The sequence below is a fragment of the Sceloporus undulatus genome, chromosome 2 (assembly GCF_019175285.1).
Source record: "Sceloporus undulatus isolate JIND9_A2432 ecotype Alabama chromosome 2, SceUnd_v1.1, whole genome shotgun sequence".
Classification (NCBI taxonomy): Eukaryota; Metazoa; Chordata; class Lepidosauria; order Squamata; family Phrynosomatidae; genus Sceloporus; species Sceloporus undulatus.
Genome location: NC_056523.1, coordinates 179676147 through 179688036, shown reverse-complemented (window position 1 = coordinate 179688036; position 11890 = coordinate 179676147). Strand labels below are relative to the sequence as shown.

The 11890-nt window shown below is 42.7% G+C and overlaps 1 protein-coding gene across 5 annotated transcripts in view; it reads right to left on the bottom strand.

Annotated features, from left to right (window-relative positions):
* The window catches only part of STAC3 (SH3 and cysteine rich domain 3), a 41702-nt gene that overhangs the window by 22747 nt on the left and 7065 nt on the right, over positions 1–11890 (bottom strand). For 2 of the 5 annotated variants that reach the window (XM_042454555.1, XM_042454556.1), the window contains exons 2-3: positions 9810–9879; positions 2310–2577 (exon numbers count right to left, since the gene is read on the bottom strand). In XM_042454555.1, coding sequence (XP_042310489.1) covers positions 2310–2577; positions 9810–9878 — 337 coding nt within the window. In that variant the 5' untranslated portion in view covers position 9879. The remainder of the gene's footprint in view (positions 1–2309; positions 2578–9809; positions 9880–11890) is intronic. The other 3 variants (XM_042454558.1, XM_042454559.1, XM_042454557.1) reach the window with 2 other exon arrangements.

Sequence of the window (11890 nt, the reverse complement as noted above, 5' to 3'; positions counted from 1 at the left end):
CCATCCGGGTACCAAGGGCCCACTGTATTTAGTTATTTGGCCCTCCATATCCATATATAAGAGTCACCATTTTACTATCCATTGTATTTAACAGGACTTGAACATCCACAGATTTTGGTATCCATGGGGGTTTCTGGAACCCGCAGATAACAAGGCCCCCCTGTATATATTTACTATATGCTTACTTCCAGGGAGACAACAAAAACCATTACTGTATTGTTTCAGCAGGCTTTTAATTTGTAAGCAGGGAAGCTTTTTTATTGTGATGTTATCTTTTAAACTTTGCAAGCCTTCTAAATAATTTTATATGGCTTTATGTGATATTTTAATTGTATTTTATTGTTGCTTGTGTGTTGTTTTTTTTAAGTGACTCTTTTTGAGAGTTGCCTTAGGTCCCACTTTGGAGAAAGGTGGCAAAATCATGTTAAACCACTTCTAAAAAAGCCTTCCCTTGACCCTCTGGAGAGAAACAATTACAGGCCAGTTTCACTTTTACCATTCTTAGGCAAGGTAATTGAGAGGGCAGTCGCCATTCAACTGTGCTTGGAGTTGAATGGCGTAGAAACGGATTTTCTGGATCCATTTCAAACCGGATTAAGGATGGGCTACGGAGTTGAGACGTCCATGGTCACCTTAGTCGATGATCTCCATCTGGGCATCAACAGGGGAAGTGTGACCCTGCTCTTGGGCCTCTCAGCGACCTTCGATACCATTGACCACGGTATCCTTCTGGAATGACTGAGAGAGTTGGGTATTGGGGGCACTGCTTTGCAGTGGTTCTGGTCCTACATCTCAGGCAGATTCCAGATGGTATCGCTTGGGGACAGTTGTTCAGCCAAGAGGGAGCTCAAGTTGGGCGTCCTTCAAGGCGCGATTCTGTCCTCAATGTTGTTCAACATTTACATGAACCCGCTGGGTGAGATCATCCGGAGACATGGGGCGGGGTGTTATCAGTACGCTGATGTCATCCAAATATGTTTCTCTATGTCTCAGAGTGATGCAGTAACTAAGGATGGCATCTCTCCTCTGAATGCCAGTCTTAATGTGGTAATGGACTGGATGAGGGAAAACAAACACAAATTGAATCCAGATAAAACAGAGGTACTTGTAATAAGGACCCCTAATCTGGGAATGGAGTTATGCCAGCCAGTTCTGGATGGGGTCACACTTCCCCTGAAGGAGTCTGTCCGCAGTTTGGGATGCTCCTTGACTTGTCTCTTGAGCTGACAGCTCAAGTTGATGCGACCGTCAGGAGCACTTGCTATCAGCTTTGGCTAATACGCCAGCTGCACTCCTTCCTGGAGCAGGGAGACCTTGAAACAGTAGTACATGCTCTGGTAACCTCTGGACTTGACTTCTGCAACGTGCTCTACATGGGGCTACCCTCGTGCCAAGTTCGGAAACTCCAATTGGTACAATATATGGCAGCCAGGCTGGCCACAGGCACATCCAGAACTATCCATATTACACCGGTTCTAAAATCTCTCCACTGGCTGCCTATTAGTTTCTGGGCGAGGTACAAGGTGTTGGTTCTAACCTTTAAAGTCCTACATGGCTTTCGTCCTGACTACTTGTGGGAGCACCTACTTCCATATAATCCTCCCCGCACACTTTGGTCCTCTGGGAAGAATCTGCTACAACCTAAGAAGACCAGATTTTCAGCGGTGACCCAGGGGACTTTTTCATCAGCCGCTCCTAGGCTCAGGAATGACCTGCCGGATGAGATCCGCCATATTACCACCTTGGAAGCCTTTAAAAAGCCTATTAAGACGGATCTCTTCTGGCTGGCCTTTCTAGACTAGGTTAGATCCATTAGACTTGCGTCCCGCCTCTAATGATATCTCTATTGATACCGATATCAAAATTAATTGATATCATCGCTCCCGTCCCCCCCCAGAGGAAGACTCATTTCTTGTGCTAATTTCAGTGTATTCCTATTGGACAGTTTTAAATTTTTTTTTAATGTTTTATCTCTATGGGTTGATCACTGTTTTTTCGGCCCGGGGGGGGGGTTGGGGTTTGGGGTTTTTTTTAATTGTAATTTTAAATTGTTTGATGTTTTATTTATACTGTTGGAATCCACTTTGATTCCTTTGTGAAAAAGCAGAATACAAATACATATTATTATTACTATTAAACATATTATTATTATTATTATTATTATTATTATTATTATTTTGTAATGTCTATTGGAGCTTTGCCAGCTGTGCCATTGTGAAAGGCCCACCCTAAGAAGGAAGATGAGTGAGAGTAGGCGCTTCTAACCACCTCCATCCCCCTGTAGTTTGCTCTCCTTGGAGAAGACTCACGGACTATCATGCGGGCACAGACATCGCAGAACTTGGGCTTCTTGAAGTAATGATCCTTGAACTTGTGAGGTTTGTCGTTCACGGGTTTTTCTGGTTCGGGTGGTGGTTCAGGCTCTTCCTCCTCCTCCTCCTCCTCTTCCTCATAGATGTAGTAGATAGGTCCCCCCGTGGGGCTGACCAGCTCTCCATTGGCCTGTGGTTCCTCTGGGGCAGCTTCATCCTCGTCTTCCTTGGGCTTGCGTTGGAAAATTTGCTTTAGCCGCTGCAGCTGGGGTTCCGGAGTTGTTGGGTAGGGTAGGGGTAGGGCAGGGCAGTATGGGGAGGTTGGATGGACAATCAGCACTTGAGAGATGCCAACAAGGAACCGTGGCAACCAGAGCCATTGACATGCACACTCCCAACCTGTCCACAACTAGCTCAATAAAAAGAGGCAAAGTAATGGAGGAGGAAGAAAAGCCATACTCAGGAAACCCTGAAGCAAAAAGAGGGGTAAGAGGAGCCTGGGTTCCTACCTCCAAAGTTTCTCTTCCCAAGACAAATGCAAACAAATGCCCAATAATTGTACACAATAAAGGCAGAGAGACAATCCTATGGAAGCCATGCTATCACAGAGCTCACCATTCGCATGCAGTGGCTTTTCCTCATAACACCAGTGAGGAAGCCAGCTAGATGCAAATGGTGAAGCACAGAGCAAGAATAGCTTGCATAGTACAGCTCCTGCCATCACGCCACAGCATTTTAAGCAAGTCAAGATAGAGCAAGAGTGGTGTGTGTGTGTTGTGTGTATGGGTAGATGGATGGATAGATGGCTGGATAGATAGATGGATAGAGAGAGAGAGAGAGAGAGAGATATTAAACAGATAAAGAGAAAGTGAAAAAGAGAAAGGTGTGTTTGGATTGTGTGGATTGGAGAATAGATAGATAGACAGATAGAGATAGGGCAGAGAAAGAGAAAGGTGTGTGTGGGTTGTGTGGATGCAAGGATGGATGGCTGGAGAGAGGGGGGGTATGTGTGGATAGACAGACAGACAGATCAAGACAAATAAAGAGAGTGATGTGTGTATTGGATAGATAGATAGGTAGGTAGGTAGGTAGATAGATAGATAGATAGATAGATAGATAGATAGATAGATAGATAGATAGATAGATAGATAGATAGATTGTGTGTGTGATTTTCTTGTTTAACCACCTGCTTTTTAAACAATTGTTTTGATGTGTTGATTTCGTAGCCTAACAGGTGTTATCAATCAGAATTCTGGGAGCATCAATGATTTAATTTCTCTCCAGGAATCTAGGACTCAGTGAGGTATTGTCCAATAATGTAGCATGTTCCAAGCAGTGTCGCTTTTTGTAATTGTGCTATTGTGATCCTATCTATGGCAATTTTGAAGTCGAAGGGCTTCACGGCAGGCATCTATATTTTTTTATGGGATATGTGGCCATGTTCTGGAAGAGTTTATTTCTGATGTTTCGCAAGCATCTATAGCAGGCATCTTCAGAGACATATGGAGATGCCAGTCACAGATACCGGTGAAACATCAGGAATAAACTCTTCTAGAACATGGCCACATAGCCCAAAAACCCCACAAAATAACTATGGCAATTTTGTTCACATGTTTTGTCAATCTATTTGGAATTGCTCCAGGACTACCTACCACTGATTTTAACCAATTGTTGCTGCTGCTGTTGTTGTTTCTATGAAGGATCTGCATCAGGGTTGGGAACCACATGGCCCTCTGGATGTTGTTGAACTGCATCTCCCAGCCTTTCTCTGGGTGAGGACTGCTGGGAGCTGCACTCCAGTCACATCTGGAGGGATGCACTTTGCTCAGCCCTGAACTATATGAATATATAATCTCATGAGTTCCCCTAACAGTCCTCAGTCTTGTTGCACACATTAGTATTATTGTGCCCACATCACAGATTTAGGATGGGTTTATGTAAGTAGACTTGAATTTATTGCTTCCAGATTAAGAATGTTTCCTATGTTCAAAACGCTACACCACACTGACTCTTGAAGGGTGTATTACTTGCAGTTTAATAAAAGTAACAAATCATTGTCACAGTGGGGAAAAAAATCTAATGTCTATTATATCACATAAGAAGGATCCAACACAACTGCAAAAACCAAAAATAAAAAAAATAAGGCTACCCCTTACAGCCCCACTTATTAAAGTATCCCTATAGTAAAGAGTTAATTAAATTTGTTAATCTCCTGAAGAAAGTTTGCATTCTTAGCCTTTGGCAGCCAATGCATCACTGAAACTTGTTATGTGTTGGGCCTTAATGGTGCATCGAGACCTACGTTATATTTCAAGCAAACTACTGAGGGAACTGTACCTGGTCGCAATCTCTTGCAATGATGTGTTTTTCAACATTATTATTTTAATTTTTCCTAATTGCTCGAGGTTTGGCTAAAACAAAGTTTAGGCAAGATTAGAGTTAAATGCATTGAAATCAATGAGACTTAAGTACGCAGTGGTTTTAGATCCACTTATTCCCATATGTTTGTCCTAACTGGAAACAAAATTGGATTATAGTCTATTACATATAGATTTTAATATAAACTGCACAGAGATGTTAAGATACCAGGCAGCATTTGTAAATAGGTTGCAGTACGTACACAGAATATATATTACATGCTACACAGAATATATACTACATGCTTTCCTGCTGCAACAAACTCTGCTATTCTCTTAAAAAAAAATAATTATCAGGTTTTCTTGGCCTTTGCTTCCCAACACATAAACAAACATTGCCAATACTGAGAGGTAATGGGAGCTGGAATCCAAAGACATCTGAAGCACCAAAGTTACCTGCCCCTAATTTAAAGATTCATATGATAGCAGCAGAAGCCAAGTGGGCTCAGTAGTGGGAGGGGATGGTGGGAGAGAGCCTGGCTGGCCTGAAGAATGAAGGGAGACAGAAATATATGCTTTCTAAATCCTAGGGACCTTTCACACTACACATTTATAGCACTGTGATTTCACTTTAGGTGCCATGGCCCTATGAAATCCTGGGGTTTGGGGAGGCACTAGAATTCTCTGGCTGAGAATTCCAAACACTCCTCTCTAGACTCTTTAACTGCCCTGACTCTATCCAGTGCACCCTGGGATTTATAGTTTGATTAGTCATTTAGTCTGGTCTGTCAGAGATCTCTGGTGCCTCACCAAACTACAGATCTCAGGATTCTACAGGATAGAGTACCAGGGGTATGGGCTGTTTGCTAAAGACTACTTTAGAAATATTAAATTATTTGAGTACCATGAATGTGGCCGTTGTGGTTTATATAAATGGGCCTAATGCTTGTGGAATACAAACAGTGGGCACAGAAACAGCAATAGCAAGAAGCACACACAGCTTTGAATTTGGAGAGAGGCAGAGAACTGAGAGTTTAGAGCTGTGGGTTAACTGGACTGAAAGTAGCTGGTGTGGGATCCCTGGTGTTTTGTGAGTCTGTTGCAAGAACAGTGGTTTTGCTGTCTGGTTTCCCCTTACTTCCCCTCTTCTCTGCTTTTGTATTTGTAAATAGAAACGGATAGTACAAAGAGAGTAGAAGTATCTAGTGCTTTTCCATATAAAGGAAACATCCTTTGAAGTACTACCCCCAGACTCAGCTTCACTGAGGGAAGAAGGAAGGGAAAGTTTAACTTAGGCGTGTTACAGACTGCCCTAAAGCGGGCGGTCTGCCGCCGCCATCATTAGCTATGCCGAGAAGCCCCAGTGGCCAGACCACGAGGCTTCCCAGTGCAGCTAAAAAGGAGTGCCGAAATTGTGCTCCTTTTTGGCCTCTGGAAGTGGCGCCGTGAGGTGCACACTCGTGGTGTCACTTCCGCCATGCCACATCCAGATGCTGTGCGTCCGAGATGTCAAAATGGCGCCCCCTGTGTGGACGGGGGCCGCTATTTAGTACACGCTCCGCACATACTAGGCTCAGGGGCCGTGAGGAAGGTAAGACCCTTCCTAACCCTAGTACGCCCCTTTCTAACCCTAGTACGCACGGAGCGCGTACTAAATGGCCATTTATAACGCGCCTACGGGTTTTTTTTCAGGTGCACATAACTGTTTGCTCAATAAAATATGTCTCTTCTAAACTAAACATCTGTAACTCCTGTGACACTTACGGGAGTTGGGAATTCTTTTAATTTCCAAGATTTCCCTTTTCTTCCAAAGTCCATCGTTTATAAATATCTACAACCACCTCTGAGTTTTCCTTGCCTAAGAAAACCCTATGAAGGTGAATCCCAATATATGGGATTGCCATATATATTGACAGGTGGTTTGAAAGCACACACACACACACACACACACACACACATTAGCCATAGACTCATATCTTCATTCATAGAGATTTTGTACATTTTAAGTCTCTCATTTTAAGTGTGCAGGGGGATAAACTGTGTCAAACTATGGTTCTGAAGGGGAAAATTTATCCAGGAATTTCCATCCAATGCACCTTAAGATTGTTTTCTAATGTTGCAAGCATCAACTCTCTCTCTCTCTCTCTCTCTCTCTCTCTGTGTGTGTGTGTGTGTGTGTGTGTGTGTGTGTAGTATGTAGGTGGATCAATACTATTTGCACTTTCATGCTGTTACCTGAAAAAGAACTCAAACAGGGAAGGTACACAATGAGTATTATTATCTAAAGCTGACACAGCTTCCCTATATGAAATTCCTTCCAGATATGTCCAGATATTCTTCCTCCTATGCTCAAACTTATCTAGGCTCTCCCAGCTTTTCCAGATTCCAGCAATGTGTTCAAAACCCTTGCAACGTCTACAAAATTATGCCATTTGAAAACATTCGTATAATCCTCCTGCATCCCCCATGCAGAACTTTGACCTCCTTGTTGCACAATTCCGAGCATGCTTGGCAGACTTACACTAGGATCCAAAATAATTCAAACCAGTTTTGCATATCCAGAAAGGATTTGGGCTTGTGTTTCTTGAACAGCCATCCTCCATGCACCACAACCACCCACCGGTGCAGCAAACAGGGCTTTGGGGTTGCAAATGTTTGCTTTTTGAAAAGAAGAGTCTGGTACCTCAAGAAAGGCAGAACTGAGATATGTGGAAGCCAATGAATTTCAGTGGCTCGGGGAGCAAACTGAAGTTTTGCCATACGAGGACGTGGGGAAAGACTTGCTATCCATGGTTGAACTGAGCAGGACTGGCTCTAATACTTAAGGGTTAATTTCAGTGGGATATTAGCAAAAACATCTTGAAGGTAGGAGTACAGCAATTGATTCAGTTACCAAGGGAAACGGGTAGACTCTCCCTCACTGGAGGAACTAAAACAACAGAAGCTGGAACAGTCAAATATTGGGGATGCTTTTTCTCTTGATCTTCTGCATCAAGCCGGTTGAACTCCTATACGGCTTAGATCCAGACTATTTGGAAGACCGTATCTCCCCATATGAACCTGCCAGACCTCTTAAGATCTTCAGGGGAAAGCTTTTTCTCAGTCTCACCATCATTACTGGCTCAGTTGGTGAGGACACAAAAGAGAGAGAGCCTTCGCAGTGGCTGCTCTGGAAACCCCTCTTGTGCAGGGTGACCAAATATCCCAACAGCAAAGGAAGACAAAGCACTGTACAATGGTGGCCATTCAAGAAAAATGTAGGGCATGACAAAATAAAAGCTAAACACACTAATATAGTTATAAATTCAAGCTTAGTTATGCTTCAAAGAGAGGACATTTTGGAATTCCTCCTGGGCAGAAAGTTGAAATGTAGGGCATGTCCTGGAAAAGGAGAACATGTGGTCAACCTGGGTAGACTGGCTCCCTCCTTGCTCTCCTTTCATCAGTAGGCAAAAACTTTTAACATGTAACTGCACATAGGGAGGCTTTTTATTGGAGTATTTGCTTTTGTATGGTTTTCAATGGTTTTATATTTTTAACTTATGTCAGGTTAATGTTTTAAATACTTTTAATTTTTTTTACTGCTTTTAAAGTATTTTTGTGAGCCACCTTGGGTCCAATTTAGGAGAAAGGCAGCCAGATAGATAGATAGATATTCCCAACCTTTGCCTACCATTGGTTCCTTCAGTTCCTTTACCATGGACCATGTTGTCTGGGTCTTCCAGGAACTGAAGCACAAATTTTAGTGTGTGTGTGGGGGGGGGATGTGCAAAAGTGAAGAATCACTGGCTGATAAGGACTCTTTTTAACTTTCCAATACTATGAATTTACCCCCATGTTGAGTCCTGTTGGACATGGCAGTGCTGAGTGTAGGCTCGTGTTCTCTTGTGCAAGGAAAAATGTGTAAGGATTGCACAGGTTGAGTCTCGCTTATCCAGAATTCCAAAATACTCTGAAATCCAACATTGCCCACATGAGTGGCCAAGATAGTGACATCTTTGCTATCTGAGGGTTCAGTGGACACAAACTTTGTTTCATGCACAAATTATTAAAAATATTATGTATAAAATTACCTTCAAGCTATGTTTACAAGGTGTATACATAACGTAAATGAATTTCATGTTTAGACTTGGGTCGCAGCTGCAAGATCTTTCATTATGTATTTGCAAATATTCCAAGATATGACAAAATCCAAAACACTTCTGGTCCCAAGCATTTTGGATAAGGGAGACTCAACCTGTACACTGCAAAGGCAAGCAAAGAGCTCACAGCTCCTGGCACTGTCTCATTCTGTATTGCTCTGCAACTGACCTTCTTTTTCATGAAAGAAAAAATTGCAGCCAACCTAGCTTTCTAGGTTTTCACATAAAAGTTAATGGCAATGCCTCCATGCATGAAGATGGGGCCAGGAAGAACACAACCAGGGTGGTTCATTTATTTTAAAAACATTGCAAAATTATTCTGGCTATTTGGTGAGCTAGCAGGTGGAAGCAAGTTGGTACCCTCCATTTTGGATCTTCCCATGACCCCTGATCATTGGTCATGACGAGAATAGTTTACTGTTGTTTTCACAGAATCACAGAATTGTAGTGTTGGAAGAGACCACAAGGTCTCATTTTCCCAAACCTCTGGAGGAAACCAGATTACCTACCCTTACCGCATGCAGCATGATGGCCTTCTTTTCAAGAAAACATATTTGTAAAAATCCCATTGGACATGCTTGGTGATGCTACTTTGGATCAAGTTAATAAAAGACAACTTTGCCTAAAAATGTCAAGGCAAGATAAGCGGGCGCAAGGGCAGACCTAACATTGAGGAGAAACCAGAGGACGGAGCAGCAGCAGTCCTCTGTGCTCATGAAATGTCACCAAAGGCATTAGCTAACAGGCAGGCAGTCTGATCATTTTTGACAGCATGGGTTGGGCTTGGCTTCACTGGAAAGGAGGGTATATGCCCTTCTTTGAGTGGTTGCAGTCGCCATGGCCAAACAGGCCACAGTCAGAAGGTTCCGGCATCCCAGGACATGCTGAAGGAGGAATGCATCCCTCCAGACAGACCTCATGGCTGATTGTGGAGGAATCGGGACTCAAAGGTGGCTGTCACTCCCTTGCCCTCCAGGAATAACCACAGCTGCACTTACCCCTTCCGTGGATTTCCCCCCTTCAGATGTGGGTGATGCAGGTGGCTCAAGAATCTCTTTTTCTGTCATACTGTATGAAGAAAAGAACACAGGCAAACGTGAAGAGGCAAATAGGAAACTCACAGCTATTCAGGGGCCAGAGTCCTATGGGAAAGCATCCATTGTATATTTGTGCAATTTAAGGATGGCTGAGCATTTATTTCAAGTTTGCTTGTTTGTTTGTTTTTGTTGTTATTTTTACAATAAGGATTTGCCAGATCGTTTCCTCATATTCAGGATGGAAAGAATATGAGATTGAAAAAAGTGGTAATTTGGGGAAAACAGATAGGGAGATACAGTCCCCCTCCCCCATTTGCAACTTTGACCTTTGCAGATTTGATTATTTGTGGATTAATACGTTCTCTCTAGGAATCTCTAGGTTTTCCAATGCAACTGTATTGGAATTGACCATGGAGTTGCACTTGAAGACTCTGAAATCACTAGAGAAAACACTTCTCTAGGCATTTGTAGGTCCTCCAGCATGATTCTATGGTCAACTTTTGGCAAATGTTGACCAAAGATTTGTGCTGGAGGACCTAGAGATTCCCAGAGAGGTGTTCTCTCAGGTAAAAACACGGTGTTTTTTAATTTGTGGTTTTTCCACTTTGATGGGGGTCCTGTGTCCTTAACCCCAGTGAATGTGGAGAGCCAACCGTATTTGTCCATTTGTCCAGGGCTTCAAGTACTTAATTCGGTCACAATCTGGGTTTATATCCCTCAACAGCCAGGGTGGCATAGTGGCTTGAGAGTTGGACTATGACTCTGGAAATCAGGGTTTGAGTCCCTACTCAGCTATGGAAAGGCACTGGGAGACCTTGGGCGAGTCACAAATTCTCAGCCCCAAAAAACTCCATGACAGATAAGTAGGAAATAACTTTAATGCACACAACAAAGGTTGCCATTGCTTTTATTATGAGAGACTGCTCATATTTAACAGCTATTTAGCAGGTGGGAAGAACGTGGTCTTCTACGTGTTGGGAATAATTGAAAAAGGGGTGTGAAAAAAATTGAATCTCAGCATAAGTCACCTTTTTATCATTTTCAAGATTTTGGCAGGGGGTTGGACTGGATGGGCCTTGTGGTCTCTTCCAGCTCTATGATTCTATGGTTCTATGACTTCACCTCAATAATGTGCACATCAGCAAGACCTTTCAGAGAAATAAAAATGTACACAGAACAATTTGCACGTTTTAAAACATTGTGAATGGCTAAAAATGCTCACAGCTGGGGGGAATATGCACAAATGGTGGGAGTGGACAAGTTAAGTAAAATGCATACATAAATGTGTTCATTAGGAGGCATGTGTAAAATGTGCAGGGAAAAACACAAAGGTTCTTTATGCAAGATGAAACAAGGACAGGAAGAAGATGCAAGTGTGATTCAGAGAAAGGCAAGACAATTAGCCCAGAGAAATTTTCACATCTCAAAAGTGTGTGTGTGCCTTCAAGTCACCTGTTTATCTCATAGAGCTATCATGAATTTCATAGGATTTTCCTAGGCAAGGAATCCTCCAAGATGGTTTTGCCAGTTCCTTCCTCTGAAATAAAGCCTACAACACCTGGGATTTATTGGCAGTCTCCCATCCAAGTACTAACCAGGGCTCACCCTGCTTAGCTTTCAAAATCAGATATAATCTGGTGCCTTTAGGGTATTTAGGCCATTAGCTTCTAAAGTGTACCCACTGAATTTGGCCACTGCAAATGGGAAGGAATAAGTTCATTTTTTAAGAATATATCCACATTAATATTATTTTGTTAATTAACACATAAATTAACAAATCAATTAACTCCATGTATTAATTTAGAGAGCTAGTATGATGTAGTGGTTTAGGTATTGGACTATGACTCTGGAGACCAGGGTTTGAATTCCTGCTTGGCCAAGTAAACCCACTGGTTGACCTTGGGCAAGTCACACTCTCTCAGCCTCAGAGAGGATGACCACGGCAAAACCCCTCTGAAGAAACTTGTCAAGAAAACCCTGTGATAGATTTGCCTTAGGGTCGCTGTAAATTGGAAATGACTTGAAGGTATATAACAACAACA